This window comes from Anarhichas minor, unplaced genomic scaffold (genome assembly GCF_050575085.1).
Source record: "Anarhichas minor isolate MPS153535 unplaced genomic scaffold, ASM5057508v1 ptg000018l, whole genome shotgun sequence".
Classification (NCBI taxonomy): domain Eukaryota; kingdom Metazoa; phylum Chordata; class Actinopteri; order Perciformes; family Anarhichadidae; genus Anarhichas; species Anarhichas minor.
Genome location: NW_027466464.1, coordinates 3,460,055 through 3,479,690, shown reverse-complemented (window position 1 = coordinate 3,479,690; position 19,636 = coordinate 3,460,055). Strand labels below are relative to the sequence as shown.

Here is a 19,636-nt window from a genome sequence, read left to right as displayed (position 1 = left end):
GAGATACTTAAACACAGTCACAGAAGCAGCTCTTTGGCTGGTTACTGTACACTTGAAATGTAAATGTATTGCGAGTACATTGAAGACTACTTTAAACGTGGCTTTACAACACATGAAATACTTCACGTGGGATTGTGCAAACGCACCCTTGAAAGGATTTTAAGCATTGAACAAAGTTATTGTAATAACTTGTGTTTGATATTTTCTTTAATAGTTTGATCTTTGATAGAGTAATGAGTAATGTTTCTTAACCCTAAATTAAAAGGATTTAAGTTATAATAACAGAAATGTGCTGAAATATATTTTTACATTTATATAACTGCATGTACAATATTTTTACACTTGAATAAACAATAATCAAATGCAGAGAGTTATATAACAATATGTTACGAATAGTTACATTTACAACCGGCCCTTTGTGGGCGACCATGATGCTGATGTGGCCCGGAGTGAAAATGAGTTTGAGACCCCTGCCCTAAATAAATCTATTGTTCATAACATGAAGGCTGTATGAAATGCTCCTTCTGTGACAGACTGCTTCACTCGAGGTGTGAAGGATAGAAACCGGAGCTCCTTCCTTCCTGCTGCTGTCACACTTAACAATCAACACTACTTCAGTGTGATTCTCTGATGCAATATCAATGAAACTGTTCAATATCAATATATCATATCATATTCAACGGTTCGGTTATATTGTGCTTTTTAACAGTTTAATAATCTATCATAGGCCTAGTTTGGTTTTTTTACTGATGCTTCTTGTTATTGACAATGAAAATGTAATTGACAGTTTGCTTTATATATTGTTAATTAATTAATTTAAGAATTGATTTATATTCTTGTTTTTTTACCTTAAATGTTTTCCATGGACGACATTGTGCGGTGCCAAAAGGAATTGTGTGGCAGCATTATATTATTTCCTTTGGTAAAGGAAGGTCCAGTGTTTCCTATGCTAAAGGAACTAAGAAAGGAAGCATTGAAGCACCTTTCCTTAGCATTTAGATAATTGGAACAGCTCTTATCATGGCGGCCACTTAGATACTTCCGGATCATTCTACTCAGTTAGGAACCTTCCTAAGCAAAAAGGACTTTTCGACTGCAGCCAGTGCGTTAGAAAGAGATACCAACGGGTTCTGACCAAGAGTCGGGATGTGAACAGGTTGCTTATTCTTATGGAATTAATCAAACTATATGTTGTTTATCTAAGGAAGTGCATTCCTTAGATTCATTGGCTATACGAAGCGTCAGTCATCAGAACGATCGGTTGCAAGTGGCTCGGTCTTTACACAAAAGAAGAGGGGCGGGCACTTTCCTTCAACGCGGACTCTCGTTGGCTATTGTAGGCTGTGGACAGGACATGGAAGCTCCTATTGGGTGAAGTGAGGTGTTAATCGGTTTTCATGCGAACCGGAGTTATACGTTGAAAAATACACATAACTAAAAGAGCGTTTAAGAAAATGCCTGGTAGTTATTAAAATGTTCAGCAATAAGTGTGGCGATTTATTCATATTTTTGAATCGCTCTACATATTTTTGATAAACGTGTTTTAGTTGAAACGTGCCACAACACTCGGAGTCACCCAGACCTTTGTCCACATTATACACAACTTCAACAACACGAGTAACCAGTGGTGCCGTGAGGTCACGCTGGAGAGAGAAATGCCATCTAGGCTGTTAAATAAAATCCAATAAATGAGTCAATAAATGAAAATGATATGGTATAATATATAGAATTATTGAATTGCATTACAAGTCGGTGCTTCAAAATATTTGCATTTATTTTCAATTAAACTGTAAGAAACGTGATCATGAAATGAGGTTTGACTCTATCGTTTTTCATTCAACTTTTTTCTTAGACAGAGGAATTCTTCTTAACAAGTGGATACAAAATTGAGCAAAAATGCATCAATTTGCCTATTTCATTTCAGACTTTTGTGGCTACATATATTTGGGTGTATTGTATGATATTAAGTCAGGACAGGACCCGGGTTGTCACTTTTATTAATTTATACAACAAGAAAAAGATAATCTTTTGTGTTTATTCCCCTTCTTGGAAGCTGGTGAGACTTAAAGGTTCTCTAGGGAGTCGAATCTTCAACCCCTGCATCTCCATCATCTGCGCATGCGCCTTAGTAGGTGAGAACATGTATTTACTCGTTCGATTGGACAGAAGAGTTGCACTGCAGAGAGCCTTTGGGGCCCAGTCCTCTCCACACAGACGCCAGTAATGCAGGCTGTGCTGGCCCAGGTGATTCCTGGAGTAGCTGGCTTAACCCAGCAGACAGTTCAACAAGGCTGTGCTCGTGGTCAGTGCCATCCGACATTTCAAATATGACCTTGGGGGCCTCCACTTCACAGTCAGGACCGAGCACTCTGCCTTACAGTGGCTCATTTATTTCAGAGAGCCAGAAGTCCAGCTGGATTGAGGAGCTGCAGCCGTATGATCTCACTGTGGTCCACAGACCGGGGGCAGGGCACGGAAACACCGACGCACTTTCACACCGCCCCGGCAGCGCTGATGGCTGCAGCTACTGTGAGAAAAGAGAGGCGCAGGAAGAAGAGCGGCTGACAACCCCATGTGAAATGTGCTGCAGTGGGACCGGAGGGCACATCAGCAGGCCACGGACTGACAGCTGTGGACGCAACAGAGTGGGGGTGCAGACAGCAAGAGGACGTCGACATCCACCACAGACCAGGGCAGAAACTTTGAGTCCTGTGTCTTTGCTGCCATTAGTGACAAACTGGGCTCACACAACACCCCCAAAAACATGACATACAGTTGTTGTACATTCAGTGTTGAGGAAAACATGAGATAAGCTTTCAGTTTTTGATTCAACATAAAAAAATTGTTTAAAAACTGAATAAAAAAAGAAGTAAATCAAGACATAATTAAATAAATAGAATCAGGTAAAATGTTTTGTTTTCATACAAAGGAGTAGCACAGGTGGATTAAATGTTTGTCCTAAAGATGCAGTTTTTGACATGAGTACACACACAAGCACGCACACACACACACACACACACATACACTCATGTATAGTGTATTTATATAACACACGGCCCGCCACATATATATATATATATATATATATATATATATATATATATATATCAGTGGCGGAAGGGAGTGGAGCATCAACTGTTAGAGATAGGGGACAAGTTCAGCTTAAAATGGCTTTATGTACATTTTCGAATGGAACGGGTTTAATGTCCAGAATATAAGAAGAAGAAGAAGAAGAAGAAGAAGAAGAAGAAGAAGAAGAAGAAGAAGAAGAAGTCATCAGTCCTTCATCCAAGCAGTGGAGTGGGTGCCGCATTAGTCCCCGCCCCCCAGAGAAACCGTCATCAGGAAGTTAGAATCAGGAAACAGACAGATGAACACAGCCCGCTGCTCCATAACAAGGTAAACTTTTCATAGTTTCTCAGCTAAGTGACAGTTTGAACATTTTGGGACTTTTGGGGGAGTTTGTTGCCGCGTAATGTAAACGGTTGCAGTGTTTCCCCTCGGTTTACAGTTTGGGTGGGGGGGACATCGGAACATTTATTTTTATGACAATTACAAAGTATGCTGCTTTTGTCACTGCAGTGTGTCTTTCTGGGCTTCTGGAAGAACATTTCCAGAGCCTCTTGATATTTATTTATGTATTACCAAGATCAGTCTTGTACAGCCAGGGGGAGTATTTCCCCTCTGACAGCCAAGCTGGTGACTGGACTTTAGCTGCTTGTGGGGGGGCAGGGCGTGCAGCACTTGGGCTCTTTTCTGTACTTTGACGCGGAGCAGGAGAGCGAGTGTTGCCATCTTCACCACATGGGAGCGTTTAATAGGCTCGTTCGAGATGAACTGCGCCTCGCCTAGAAAGTAGACTAGATAAGGCGGAAGCAGCAGGGGGCGTTGACAAAAAAATGTGCTCAAGGGTACATCCCAAGTCTCTTAATTAATTGCATCCCCGTTTCCCTCATTTGTGTCCTTTCCTTGCGTCTTAGTCCCTCCCACCAGGGATGCATGGAGGAAACCATGCGAGGAGAGAGGAACGAGGAAATATGTTTTAAGAGATATGAGACGTCCTTTCCTCAGTTGCGTCACGTGAAGCGACGTCTGTTTCTGATGACGGTGGCTGATGATCACAGCTGGATCAGCTGTCAGTCGGCTTTAACAGCTGGAGAGACTTTTGAGAAGTTTGTGTCTTTACACATAATCACTGTACTTAATAATGGTAACTAATAATACTAATAAAGACACAATTATCTTCACTGCCAGAGTAGAGGTGTTGTCTCTCTGTAGCCTGTTAACAAACTGTGTCCTGTTTATAAAGGCAGGATCCATTTCTACTGGAGGAATGCCATCGTCTGAATTATTTGCGTCTGTACATTTTGAAATTCAGATTGTGACGTCAATATTAATTAACCCAGAATATGATTATGGTTTCTCTTAAATACTGGAATTAATTTATTAGGCTCCATGTTTCAGGTTAAATGTAAATTATATAACTCATCAAACCCAACTCTCAGGAATGATCAGCCTCATGTGACTGAATGAAATGATGATACATTATGTAAAAAGCTCTCTCTGACTTTAATTGTTTCCATAATAAAAGTTATTGAGGGAAATATCAGATCATGAGAAGACAAATCTTTCGAATAAATTAGGAAAGTTGTTTGTGGTCCTTTTGTTGTTCAGACTACAATGAACATTTATTTAAACCAGATGAATCAGAAAACTAAACAAATATAAAGCTTGAGTTTAATCTGTGATCCGTCTTCACTGTTTACATGTTGAAAAAAATCGTATCAGTCCGATCAGCTGCAGCGTCCAATCACATGACTGATGAACAATGAGGGGGCGTGTCGGCCGTTAAAACACTTCCAGGAAGGCTGTTCTCGTGCGTCCTCTCTCATGGGGTACATCCCAAGTCTCTTAATTCTCATTTCCTCGCTCCTCGATCCTCGCTTGAACCGGAAGTTGTTCTGCGCCGCCATATTGACGGCCGTCCCAAAGCTCTTATTTAGCTCTGAGGATCGAGGATCGAGGATGGAGGAGGGATCTCTGAGGAGCCATGAGAACAGACTTACAGGAAGTCTTTTAACGGCCGACACGCCCCCTAAATGAAGTGTTCCTTTATGTGTTGTTGATGAATGTTTGTGATAAACTGAAGGATGAAGTGTTCCTTTATGTGTTGATGATGAATGTTTGTGATAAACTGAAGGATGAAGTCTTCCTTTAATGTGTTGATGTACAGAGAGAGAGATACATTTAAAGACATTATCTGCTCAAACACCAGCGTCCATTAAGCCAGTAACACTTCTTTCATGTTCCTTTTGTATTTCTTATCTGTTTACAGAAATTCTCTCTCGTCAATGGAGTTTAAATGTTTTGCCAGAAATCTTGCATACAGTTCAGCAGCAGAAAACACGGTCTCTGGTCTACCCACGGGCGACGTGTGTCATAACAACCGGTCATCAGAACTTTAGTGGAGAGCTTTTGTTAGCTTTACAACAGAGACTGCTCACAGAAGTGACCACAGACGATGCTTCCACAACGCTAATAAACCTTTATTTAGTTACACGGTAGAGGTCTGTGATTTGATTTTGTTCTATTTATTTAAGATATTGTCTCGCATATTTGGGGAATGATTCATATTTAAAATATTTTTTTAAATAATAAAATTGTATTCTAAAGTGACTTAAAATGCATCATGATGAATATAAAATGTGTTATAAAGAATGTGTTGGTCTCCACTGAGACAGGAAGAAGGCTCATGACCCCAAGGAGGAGCAGCCGTCCCACTGTGCTTTGTGTCGGGACATCCTGAAGGATCCAGTCTCCACCAGCTGTGGACACTGGTTCTGCAGACAGTGCATCGCCTTGTACTGGGACCAGTCTGCTTCATCGGGAGAATCGTCCTGTCCCCAGTGTGGAGAAAGATCTGGACTGCAGACAGCCATTGAGACCAGCACTATGCAAAGTAAGATGTCTCTCTGCTGCATGGAGACACCAAGAAATGATTCAGAGTAGGGCTGGGCGGTATGACCAAAAATGCATATCAAGGTATTTTGTAAGATTCTGGCGGTTTCACGGTATATCACGGTATTTTTTTTTTTCACGTTAAAGCATTAATTAATTAACGTCGAAAAGAAACGGCCGGCCAGCGAGCGGTGAACAGCTGTTTGTGTGGCGTGTAGTCAGCGTTGCATATGTGTCTGACCTAAATACCTTTTGTTGTTCAGTCTTTGTTCATCCTGCATCGCTCTTTTCTGTTCTTTAATGTAACGTTACTGGCACACAGAGCCTCTCCCAGCTGTTAGCAAGCGAGCTTTACCCAGCATGCAGTTCGGCGGAGAAATTTTATAAATGTACACTTATTAGTGCTACAAATTGTTTATCTGTCACAAACTGTTGTCTCGTGGTGTTTTGCCCTGTTAAAGAGCGTTAGTTGTGGGTTGTTAATTGTTGTTATAAAGTTATAACCATGACAAGGGTTCCCTCTCAATACAGGTAAGACAACTAGCTCCGACTGTAGCATTCTTAGCGGCGAACAATATATTTTGCTGCCTGTTGAAGAGCAGCAGAAGTTGTTTCGGCTGTGCACCTGTATGACGTATATGAAAAATTCATATCGTACGGGAAATTCAAACCGGTATACCGGTTGAACCGCCCAGCCCTAATTCAGAGATGTGGCTTAAGCCATTTTTATTAATTAGTTCATTAGTTTATTTAGGGCCCACATGGGATTTACAAGACACAACGATTTTACATATATGAGGGACAGGTAGGTAGACAGGTAAGTAGGTAGCAGTGGTGGGCCGTCAGGGCCAGCAAGGCCTTCTCTGCTGGCCTAAATAATCACAAAGTTATAGCTATTTCATAATTTAATAATTTTTCATAAATACACTACATGTATTCTAATTATTTTTCCCATTATCTTATTTTCTCATTGCACAGCTGCTGTCTTCCTCAGTTGCTCTGCTTCCAGTGCAGCTTGTTTTAAGTAGAGCTTTTATCCAATCAGATTTCACCTCTGTGTCTCTAGGTAAGAAGAGAGGCCCAGGCCTGCAGACTCACAAGTGAATCCATGTGCAGTTTAAGTGAATGGGGACGATATTGTTGATTGCCATAGTCTTCAACCAATCAGATCTTTAGTTTGACACGTTGGGCGTATTCTTTGACATGAAGAATTTTGGCTGCTAATGTTTCTCTTTCACTTCTTCTCTCCATCAGGTGACGGCGACGGCAAACTGGATGTGAAAACTAATGTGCCCGACAAAGAGGTGAGGGAGCAGCAGTTGAACAGCATGAAGTTTATTTATTGAGGTTTCCCTACTGAGTAAATGTACTTCTTGTGTACCAGGGGAACAAAGAGCAGATAATTGTATTGTTACTTGATTTCTATTGAAATGGCTAACTTTGTGCCTTCTTAAATCCAGGCTCCATTATCTTTCTCACCTGAACCCGCAGCTGAATCTTCATACAGGTAACCCTGTGAAATACACTATTCCGGCTTCTTTCATGGTTCATCATGTTGTGATTCTAAACGAAAGTCTGTTGTCTGTGGGGAGCAAATCAAAACAGGATCTGGACCTTATTTATAAAACTGATTGTAGAATCCATATAAAAAAACAAAAATCTGATTTATAAAATATACACTGGGGCGGTTTGCAGTGTGAAGCGGCGGGGATGAGAGTTAGCGCCTCCAAATCTGAGGCCATGGTGTTCTGCTGGAAACCGGTGGATTGCTCCCTCCAGGTGGGGACGGAGTGCCTACCTCAAGCGAAGGAGTTCAAGTATCTCGGGGTCTTGTTCACGAGTGAGGGTAAGATGGAGCGGGAGATCGACAGGCGGATCGGTGCGACTGCAGCAGTAAAGCAGGCGCTGCACCGGACCGTCTTTGTGAAGAGGGAGCTGAGCCGGAAGGCAAAGCTCTCAATATACCGGTCGGTCTACGTTCCGACCCTCACCCGAAAGGACAAGGTCGCGGCTACAAGCGGCCAAAATGAGTTTCCTCCGCAGGGTGGCCAGGCTCAGCCTTAGAGATAGGGTAAGGAGCTCGGTCATCAGGAGGGAGCTTGGAGTCGAGCCGCTACTCCTTTGCGTCGAAAGGAGTCAGCTGAGGTGGTTCGGGCATCTAATCAGGCTGGAGGGATTATGTCTCCCAGCTGGCCTGGGAACGCCTCGGGATGCCCCAGAATGAGCTGGAAAATGTTGCGGGGGAGAGGGAAGTCTGGGGCCGCCTGCTTGGCCTGTTGCCACCGCGACCCGACCCCGGATAAGCGGAAGCGGAAGACAAAGGATGGATGGATGGATGATTTATAAAACTGCATGCATTCATTCACGGTTCAGGTGGCTTTGAACACAAAAGGAGACATTGAAACGATGACGAACTGACACAAGAACAAAGGGTCTGGGCCGGTATATAAATAGAGAGAGGTTGATGAGGGAATGAGATGCAGGTGAGGTTAGGGTTAGGGTTAGGGTTAGCTATAGATGCAGGTGAGGAGGTGGGCAGGGATGAAGGAAGTGGGAACAACATCTCAAGAACATTTGTCTTGGGAGTATGTACACTAAGCAATACATGCTGTTGATGCCATCACGGGCTGTGGTTTAGGACCCACACGCAGACACGGACAAGGTTAAATAAAGTGAAAAGGTTTATTAACAGGGGATAATGGGTGGTGCAAGGCAGGCAGACCTGGGCGTGAGCGTGGCAGGGAATGGATTACGTTGTCGAGGCAGGCAGGCTGGGGAACCGTAGAGGATGATCCACTGTGGGCACAGGAAGACAGGGTACGTTCAAGCAAGCAATAACACGAGGAAATAAACTCAGAATTAACAATACTGAGCGGCCAAGAATGACAAATGGAAGGCAGCTGTGTAGACTGGACAGGTGAGGTGAATGAATAGCAACGTCGCTGTGTGAACACAAACAAACCGAGGGGCAAATGCAACCACTATACGAAGTTAGTCTCTGAATCGACAACAAAGCAAGCAAACTACGGGTCTGAAAACGCCCTAAATAAGAGTTCTCCCCTGGGTGTCATCACTACGTTTACACTACGATCAGTTTCCCTGTGCTGCACATGGACACCTGTGAGTGAAAACAGATCATGTGACTAACAGGCCAACAGCTGCTTCTTATATTAATTCATCCTTTCCGTATCCTACAGGTACAGGTGTCCTGGTCCAGGTGTGTTCCAGTGTTTTTTGACTGGACTGGTGTTTGTTATGGCTCAAGAGGCAGAGCTGCTGTACAGGATGGTCCAATGGGATGAGGGCCTCCTCCAGCCAGCTGGCAAGAAGGCTGCAGGGCCGCTGTTCGAAGTCAAGAGTTCTGAGGATGCTGCAGTCTGTCAGCTCCACCTCCCACACTGTGAAACAAAGGACGGTAAGGACATGGCTGTCTACAGTGTTAAGGAATAAATTAGTAAAACTACAAAGAGTTGTACTAATGTGTAAAACTAGCAGCATCTGGTGACATGCCAAATAATAAATTATAATAGATTGGTAACACTAAATGCACAGATCCAGACAGATCACATGTGGGACAGGAAAATAATAATTAATTCAAAAATAATATGTAACGACTGCGAAGTGGGAGGCTCCAGAGTCAATTGGCTAACACACTTCATTCAAACTCAAAAACCAGCAGGCAATCAGCTCAATCTTCCACAATCTTTCGTTAGCTGTTCGCGGTTAGCCGACCACACTTTCTAAAACAATGAAAGTGAGCCACAGAGCAGCGTCCCAGAGGTACTCAGCAGAGTGTGTACTGGTAGTTTCGTTAGCCTTTAGGCCAAACACAACGCAAACTGTCCCTCCGTTGTGTCTCTTGCTGCATAGTAGTTGGTGAAGCACTCAGCTGTGGTATCATTCGGAGCTGGGGGTTTGATAAGGGTTAGCAAACAGGCAATAAAAATTGTTTTGAGAAAGTGTGAGTTACTGCAACCACAAGAGGTCCTTGAGAATGCAGCCATAACTGAGATATTATGCAGTCAGCCGTGGACAGACATGGAGGTGCACAACCACTCAATCACACGCACGCATGATACCAATTGCATGATTCTCCTAGCGGAGAAAAAAAAGACAAATTGGAAGAAATGAATTGGGTTGGGATGAACCTGTTTTATCAATAATAAATAAAGGTTTAACAGCTCTTTGCTCCCACAGCGATGGTCTTTGATGGCCTGTTGTCTGTCGTCCACATCACTGATGATGGATTGACAATCCTGGAGCCGCTGGAGATTACGGATACTCATGTGGTGGTGAAGGTGCCTAACCTCTCCGTTTGTGGCCTGGTCTGGAATATCTACAGGAGGTTTCGGGACATCTCGCTGCCAATAAAGGGCCAAGTTCTGCTGTTCCTCCGACCCCCGCACACCAGGGATCAGATTCTCAATGTGTTTCTGCTGCAGGACAACATCCCTGTGCATGAGGTAAATCGATCTGTCATATGTGCTCACCTCAACTTAAACTCTTGTTTTAAGCCACAGCTGTTTCCACAAACTCCTCATGCTGTCAAATCTATCTGAACTGTAAATCTTCAGATTGCTTTGTTTTGTTTTTGGTAGTTTTTTTGATTCTCTCTCAGCATGTATTTACATCTGCCAGTAACATTCGTGATACTTTCAGTATTTGGTGTCCCAATTGAAACCAGTACTTTACTTTGTTGGAAGATGAGAATCTCCCTCCTGGATGCAAACTGAACTTCACATCATTGAATAGTATTTGTTTAATGCTGCATGACCAAATGAAATGTGAGAAAATGCTCATAATAGTCCATCAAAATATGAAGTAAAACTTTCCCTTCTCATCACACAAGTACTTATTCAAGACAACCTTGGTTTTAAATGATGGGCTCAAAGATGCAGATGTATTGTTTATGATCTGTATGATGATGAAATACGAGTGACTTTCCAACAATTGAGGTACTCCTACCTGTTTCCAGCAGCACACTTTCACAGATATTCAATCCATCTGGTCACAGTTCAGTGGATCTGTAGAGGCCAAAGAAAGGGATGTTTCAGAACAAATTCAAAACTTTTAATCTTCCATAAATAACGATGATGTTCTGGTTCAATAAAAATGGGAAACCACTTTGAATTCAAATGGTGAGTATGAACATTTGGTAACTCATCTCTTTTCTTTAGCCTTTTAATAGTCACCATGAAGACATGACCTGTTTGTTTGCAGTGCTGCAGCATTCGGGGGGTTTTACTAGAAACATTAATTCTACGCTTTCATTCATTTATTTACAGTATATCCTCATAATTATCTTTTTAATTGACTGTAATTCTCATGTTTAGATGGACTCTACACATAAAATGACCATGACTATCTGAGCTGAACTAAACTCATAAAAATGTCCCGTTAATGAAGGTTGCCAGAAGACATCCACATGCGAAGTACATCAAGATCTCCTCAGACTGTCTGCTGGACTTTGGTCAAAGTTACAGTGTCCACAGTGAAACTGAGGGATTCCATATACAGCCTGAGGTGAGTCAGGTCACTTCTGCCCTTCTCAGGCTCTGTGTCCACATCAAGTTTGTTTCCTGAGCGCCAGCATCGTTTTCAGTTTGTGTCGGTGGTAGTTCTGTTAGCTGTTAGCGGTTAGCCAAACACGCCGTCCAAAACAATTTCAGTGAGCCGCAGAGAGGCAGTCAAGAGGTACTCAGCAGTGTGTGTACTGGTAGTTCCGTTAGCTGTTATCCCTCCACTGTGTCTCCAGCCTCAGAGTAGCGAGTAGTAGTGGCCTGTGTCCACATAGCATTTTTCCTGAGTGCCGGTGTCTATTTTCAATTGTTCCTAATGAAAACTGGGCGCACCCAGCGTCTATTTTTAATTGACAATCCGCCTTTTTTGTGCGGCTGCTCCGGGTGCTTGAAGTTTAAAATGTCTGAACTTTTCAGAAAGGTGCTGGTGACGTCACTGTAGCAAATGAAAGAGAAGCTTGTTGTCTGTCCTGAACTTTATACACCGATTATAGCTTGTGAGTCTCCGAAGGATCGTCTTCCTCGTCTCTTAACGTTCCGGCTCACAGATTGAGCATTCACCAGCTCATCCATACAAAGTATGATGGTGCTCATGATGAAAAACAAAGTCAAACCAACAGATAGAAGCCCAAATAGATAATCCAAAGCAAAGGGGCGATGCTAGTCGATCATACAATGGTGGTTAGAGTGGTGAAATGTTGTCAAGATATTGTCATAGAAACAAAACAAAAGTGTTTTTCAGATGAAACGCTGGGATGAAGGGATCCCCAGCGACCTGCCAGAAAAATACACTATGCAAATACAAGCTGCATGTAGATTCACTATCAGAGAGGTAGCTGACGAACATTTTGACTTCTGCTTCTTGTTTTCAGCGTGACCTATTTGACTCGACGTATGGACCGAATTTCCATCCGACATTTGAAGTTTTCGTGACCCCCACCACGGAGAGAGTGACTTTGTGGGTCCAGGACAAAGAGAAGAAAGCAGTCTGGAAGCGTGACGTGTTCCTGGAAGGTAAAGACTATCAGACACCCAGTGATGGACAAGAGAAGAACAGAACATTCAGGGAGCTCCACATCTCATATCAATCTTTATTTAGGCTGCAGTCGTTATGACCCATATATCTGGAACAAAATGCAACTCTCACTTCTGTCAAATGAAGGCTGAAGGCTTTCCTGTTAAACACCCGTTTTATGCTTTTGATGTTTTGTGTTAAGTGCTTTGAATTCTTGCTGAAATGAGCTAAATAAATGAACTTGCCTTACATGTAAGGGTGCAACGGATCATAAAGCTCACTGGTCGGATCTGATCAGCACAACAGAACAAAAGGAGCAAATGTAACTCTTAGAGATCCCTCATCACATGTATTTGCTGCAGCTGATCAATGTTTACGTTGTTGTTTTGTTATAGCAGCTGGTCTACAAGACTCCACCGTCCTAAATAATCTATTCAACCGCTCTGAAGTCAGAGTCAACATCAACATTTGTTTTAATTTGATCCTTTCACACGATTCAAATGATTAGGAAATACAGACTACATTTGAACACATCACGATAACATCATTTCACCTGAGCGGAGCCTGAAGGCATCACAATATAACTGAATGGAACCTCCGTAGGTTAGCCGTTAGCGGTGCGGCTAACGTTACTAGCTCTCTTCATTTCAGTTTCAACATGGATTTATTGTTTACAATGTAATATTACCAGAGATCAGAGAACAGAAAGCATAAATGCTGATGTCCTGATTCTATATTTCTATGGATCACGGATCAACAATGGTCCTTAACACCACTACTTACATGTAACACTACTGGGAACAATGTGTGTATATGTGTGTGTGTGTGTGTGTGTATGTATATATATATATACATACACACACATTCTATCCTTTTTCTTATAGGAGAACACAGGAAGTGATTTACATAACAGAAACATGAGAAATAGCTTGCTGTAGCAGTCCAAAACAGACTTTTTATTTCTTTTGAACTTTACAATATTGTCTGTTTGTTGATTATATAACACATAATAGTATTTTCTTTTCTTGGTAATCTTTCAGGTCCAAGAGCAGAACAGAAGCTGCTCTTCGTGCGGACTCTGTTTGTCGACAGAGTGTCTGATCCTGTCCTGAACAAGCTGCTGGATAAACTTCTTGAGCACGGAGTGATGACTGACGCTGAGATGCAGTCGGCCAGAACAAAAGATAGAGCAGATAAAGCACGAGGCGTGATGGACATGGTGGGAAGAAAGGGATCCGAAGCCTGCTCAGTGCTGATGGCTGCTCTCCGTGAGATGGACCCGTATCTTCACACAACGCTCAACTTCAGCTGAAGCTGAACCAAGAACTGTGCAGTGATGATGATGATGATGATGTCTTCAAAAGTTGTCCCACTGACTTATTGTAATCGTTAACGGTGCATAATAGTGACCGTTTCCCACAGGATTTTGTGGGACTGTGGAAGAAAAGTTTGTACGTTTTTAAAGTAAAATGCATCAATCTGAACTTATAGCTAGATATATGATGAACTTTGTGCTCTTGTTCCATCAGTGGTGTAATGTAACTAAGTACATTTAGGCTAAACAAGTACGCTTATTTGAGTGCAATTTGAGGTACTTGTACTTTACTTTAGTAATGTATGCTACTTTATACTTCTAGTCCACTGTAGAGAACTTAAGGACATAGTTCAGTAGGACTGGTGGTGGAGGGTTAAGGGATTATAGGGCTCACCGGTAGAGCACTCTGATGCTGCTCAGGTTAAGGGGGACGGGCTCGTGCTCTTCAGTGTGTGGATGAATACGTGTTTTAGCGCTGCAGTGTTGCTGCATTGAGTTTGACTATATGCATTGTTAATGACGAAGCATCGCATCATGCACGTATTCATGTATCTGCACTCTGCAGTTAGTGTATTTGTAGGTGTTGAGCTTCATTTTTACAGGAAACAAATAGGGGTGTAACGCTTCACAAAATTCTCTGTTCGGTTCAATACAACAGTCTTGTTTCTCACCTGTCCTCCGTCTTCTCTGTGTCCTTCATTCATTCCTGTTATTTTAAGGTGTGAGGATTTTCGTGGAAAGAGCTCCTTCAAAACGTCAGCAACAGAAGTACTACAATACTTCTGCTACTACTACAAGTACTACTACTTACTCAATGCTCTTAAAATCTACACATGCTTCACAAGAAGACATATATGACTTTAACATGTATTGAATTTCAAGCTTTTAAAAACATAAAACGTCGAGGAAAACAATGGAACACAATCCTCACTCAACACCTAAAAAAGAGATAATTTAAACAAAAAAGGGGAGGAGTAATCAACAAGAAGACGTATAAAGAAACACTCAGAATAAAATAGTATAACTGGAATCATGTAACAAAATGTGAGAAACATGAAAGGTCTATGAAGAGATGTTACAGCTTGTTGTAGAGTTTTATAATTTAACGGTTCAGGTTCAAGTTTCTTTATCAACAAATAAGTAAAATAATTCCTGATCGTTTTTATGCTAATGACCACTAGAGACGACTATAACAAAGTAAAAAAGAATTCGTTTCTTATGTGATCCACTTCCAGGGCGTGTCGGAGGTAGACGGGTCAAACTATAAATGATAGGTGCTCCCTTTATTTCTGCTGATTCCATCCGAGACTCATTGTGCCGACCCACCTCACCTGTTACTTCCCCACCAGTAAACTATCCGAGCCCCATGTGTGATGTCGCTGTCTGCAAGCCTCCACTGAAATATGAGCCTTTCAAAGTGCATCTTTGACTTCCAAATTCTCATTTATCCAACATCATAGGCAAGACATTTGAATAACTTTGTGCCTGAATAACTCCTCACAGGAAGCACAGACTCATGGGACCATTCCAGCCTCCAGCTTGCACACCGAGCTCGCGGTTGCACTTGGAATCAGCTCTCTAGCTGCCTCTGTCTTGGAAATATGAGGATTCAAAAGTGCTTCCAACTTCTCGTCTATGATGTTGCTTGTAGATGAGGATTTGGATTTCCTTAGATTACAATTTGGAAGTACTTTGCCCCTTGATAACTGCTCATGACATAAAGACATTTTTGGAAAGGTTACAGGGAGTTCTTTTTTTAGCTCTTATCATTTTTACGGAAATTTTTCACGGTCCTATCGACTTGGGACCACGTCCATTCCACTCAGCCCCCTCTACCCACCGAGTTTAGTGCCTATGGCTGCACGAAAAATTCATCAAACTCTCCCTGCCAGCTTCAAACTCCCACTTACACTAACAACTTTGTGTCTCCTCATAGACGGGAGCTACTGACGCAACGAAGACAAATCTTTGGAAGTCCGTTAAAATCAGGAAGACTAAAGATTTCAATTTGTTTGCTTGTGTCTTCATAACTCACGAAAGGAAGCACATTATTCAAAACATTTATTTTCATGAAGAAACATGAAAAAATAGACAGCTGTGTAATTCCCAAAGTCAGATTGATTCCAAAGATTGAAATTTGGAAGTAAAGCCTAGGATTCCAAATTTCTATCTATATCAACATATTTTAACTAGTGACATAAAAGTGATATAAAACTATATTTTAAAAGTTCAAATTGACATAAAACAACTTTTGCGATCAGGCTTACTTAGACATACTACACATGGGTTTCAACAGGTTTAGCACTTATTCTGAAGGGTTTTCATCAAATATTTAGAGAACTCATGAAACTCACTCACCATGCGGCCAATGCTGCCAGGTTTCTCCCCCCGTGAAGGAAGTCCAACATCTGAATACATATATCATACAATAGATAGAAATTGAGAGGTTCCGGTTTTTATCATCCAAGTTTCAGTTTATTGTCATTATTATTTACACTTACAATACTTATTCATGCACTATATCCTTGCTTCAGCAAATATTTAAACAGTATTTGGTTATACAATTTCTGTTTTCACAATTACCCTAATGAATTAAAAATGCAATGGTTTTATACTGAAAGGTATATCTTTTAAAGTCGTGTGTGAAGTGAGATGATACTGGAGGAAAAAATGATGTTTTGGTACAAAAAACAGCATTTCAGGAGTTGTTAGGAGTTCTCTCTGATTCTTACTTTTAATCGTTTGATGTTAAAGGCATAGGTTGGCATTTTGGGATATATGCTTCTTTATTATTTTGCCTAGAGTTAGATGAGATCGGTTGTCCCTATGTCTCTCGCGTAATTACAAACCCCACTGCTTTTCTTGGCAAGACCTGTGTAGCACTCAAGCGCTAGGATTGGCTAGGCGTCCATGCTTTACGAGGTACCGCCAACCTGATTTAAGGTCCAATGTCCTGACCTTTAACTACTCAAAGCCTAACCTTCACCTATCTTCTCTGCCTCAACCAGCTACGCGGGTCTAGAGCGGGTCTTGCCAAGAAATGCAGTGGGATTCAAAATTACGCTGTCTAGCTGTTTCCATTGCAGAATTAGGTCCAGAAGGGCGCCACCTGGTCGGGGCTGACCAATGTGGTAAAGCTCTTTGACACATTTCCGTCGGTGTTTGTTATGCGTCTCCGAGCGCTTCCCTAACTTTACTTTAAACCAAGTTTACGCCCTTAAGTGTAATGATTTATGTTATGTAGTCGTGCAATTATCCCCATTTTGTCCCACTAAAAAGGCGAGTCCCCACAATGTAACTATCAGATGTATGTCCCCATATGACCGGTAATACACTCCCAAACACTCGTGTGTTTGTGCCAGCGGAGGTGAGATGTCGGCTTCAGGTGTCGTCTGACGAGGAAAAAAAAGATTCATCAGTGACATCGTCCGTTGGTCCAGCAGCGCTTCAATCCTCTGAGCTGTTTGTGAGTGTTATATATTTATATAACACAACCTCTTCATAAGCACTTTCCTGACAGGATGCTCCGAGGCAGCACGTCCTCTTCTTCTCTGCTTGGCATTGAATACTGAGTCATTTACACTTTTCATTTTTACTTCAGGCTTTCAGCTAATGGAGCGAATCACGTGGTGAGAAACTCTCCAGATCTGCGGCGTTGAAGGAACCTTTATTTCTGTTTTGCCTTTGTATTAATTAAGCTGTTTTATATCAGAATCTGCTTTATTGGCCAAATATGTTTGCACAATTATACAGAGATAGAGATAAAAGCTGGGGTGTCAAACGCTGAATTCAGGTCAGTTGTGAAGGCAGGAAGTCATCAAAAATAAATAAGAAAGAGGGAGACCAGGGTGTTAAACATCTCAGTTTACCTTTTAAATTACAATCAATAAATATACATGTCTAATCTGTAAAACCATAAAAAGTGTAATTAAACAACTAAAAACAGCAATTTGAAGAGGCATTACAGATAAACCATATATATTAAAGGTACACATACAGTATAAAGTTTTCATCTTTTTTTTCTGTTTGTAATGAGTGTACATATATAAAAGTCTTTAAAAGTAGGTTCATTGATTAAAATGCTAGTTTCAAGCTCCATTATTGTGCAGCAGAGGGGTGAGTCTCTACCAAGGTAACTCGTTTCGCTCTTCCAAACAGATTGGATCTCTCGGGGTCCTGTCTTGGTGCTCAGAGGAGACCCCCACCCGATGCTCCTTCCCAACTGCCTCTCCGGAGAGTCAGGCCGCCGCTGCTTTGACCTTTGCACGTGTGGCTCCGGCTCCTTCCTCCGAATGGGCACAGAGGCGATTCTTCTTTGTGGCTGCGTCCTTAACCTGCCGCCTGCAGCTCCGGCCGTTTGAACCGTTGCTGCGACCATTCGGATCACAGCCACGGGGGGGATCTGCATGTGCCTCCTTGCCAGCAAGTTTCTGGAGGTCCATATTGCGTCTGTAATGGCGGCTAGGGTGAGCCACTGTTTGGTGAAGTCACTTGCTGTAATGTGTGTGTTCTGGCTCACCCCATACAGCACTCGCTGTGCTGTCAGGACCTCCCTTGCTGGCAAGTACGGGAATTTCAAGGAGCCGGCCATTGCCCACTGGTCTACGGCAGCTCTGCACTCCCAGAGCAGGTGCCTCACCGACTCAGGCGCGCCACAACCTGGTCGGGGTCAGGTAGAGTGCGCCGGCATGCCCCGGAAGTGCATTACGGACCTTACTGGGAGGATCTCATGAGCCAGCATCCATGACAGGTCCCAGAGTCTGTTGCAAGAGCGGGATGGTTCACGTTGCGCCAAAATGCACTGGACTCACTGGTTCCCGCTCCTGCACAACAGAAATCAGACAGCGTGGTTAGTTAACGTTTTTAAATCCTCCTGCTCAAGTTTAAAATTCCATAAAAATGTCTGGATAAAAGCATAGGCTGGTGGCAGTTAAGATCTTTGGGTAAAAGCTTCAATGTTCTGAGGTAAGACCCCACCCAGAACCGTGTCATTGCTGCAGTCTTTGGGTTTCTGGATGGGGCTGTTGCGGCTGTAAGGTGTAGCGGGGTATCCGCTTCCTAAAAACAGGTGCAGGTCCGGCACTCCTTTTTGCTTTGTTTTTTTCATTACGCTTCTCCTCAGTCGTTCCCACAGGAAATAAAAAATGTCTCGTTCCAACTCTAAAAGCACTTTCCTAGGCGGGATAAAAACAGAACTGATAACTAAAAGCAAAGGTAAAATCACAGCTTTGATGATTAAAGCCTTTCCTTCTAATGTCAGTCCTCTACGTGTCCAGTAACCTAGTCTCTTCCCTACCACGTCTGGCCAATTTGTTTTCCCTCCCCCTTCCCCATCAAATTTAATCCCAAGTATTCTTTGATCAGTCTGGGTCACAGTCAGGGGGAGTTCTGTCGTTTCAGTTGCCTTCCATGGTCCATAAAATGAGCTTGGGTCTTGCTTCTGTTGAGCTTTGACCCAGAGGCCCGTCCGTACCAGTCAGTCAAGTTCAGCGTCCTGTTGACAGATAAAGGTCAGTGCATAAAATGTTTATGTCGTCCATATGTAAAACACATTTGGTTTTGAGTCCTCCACTCCCTGGGACTGTCATCAACATATTGTAATATGGCAGAATCATTTGGTAAGATTGGCCAGATTGTCTCTCAAGGCGCTGTGAAATACGGCAGGGCTTTCTGAATATCTTTGGTGACACCAGGTCCAGGTATAGTCTCTTCCTTTAAATGAGAAGGCAAAACAGAATTGACTATGCACAGGTACGGAACGAAAATGCATTTGCCAATGGAGAACAATACCCTTATTATGATGTGGGCAGGGGTAAGGGAATGGGTGTT

At 42.5% G+C, this 19,636-nt stretch overlaps 1 protein-coding gene and 1 pseudogene across 3 annotated transcripts; one reads left to right on the top strand and one right to left on the bottom strand.

The window, feature by feature from the left end:
- Positions 1 to 3,233: 3,233 nt before the first annotated feature.
- On the top strand, positions 3,234 to 14,483 carry LOC142952579 (caspase recruitment domain-containing protein 8-like). 3 transcript variants are annotated; one of them, XM_076094373.1, is made up of 9 exons: positions 3,234 to 3,399; positions 5,742 to 5,959; positions 7,213 to 7,262; positions 7,419 to 7,465; positions 9,156 to 9,373; positions 10,156 to 10,421; positions 11,365 to 11,481; positions 12,350 to 12,491; positions 13,533 to 14,483. In XM_076094373.1, exons 1-9 carry the CDS (start codon positions 3,371 to 3,373, stop codon positions 13,802 to 13,804), a joined length of 1,359 nt encoding a protein of 452 aa, XP_075950488.1. In that variant the 5' UTR covers positions 3,234 to 3,370; the 3' UTR covers positions 13,805 to 14,483. The 3 variants fall into 3 exon arrangements, with proteins under 3 accessions (XP_075950488.1, XP_075950489.1, XP_075950490.1); XM_076094374.1 differs by having other exon boundaries at positions 3,320 to 3,399; positions 5,336 to 5,959; XM_076094375.1 differs by lacking the exon at positions 3,234 to 3,399 and adding an exon at positions 3,433 to 5,567.
- A 3,512-nt stretch (positions 14,484 to 17,995) lies between these two features.
- Positions 17,996 to 19,401, bottom strand: LOC142953029 (uncharacterized; annotated as a pseudogene).
- Positions 19,402 to 19,636: the final 235 nt, after the last annotated feature.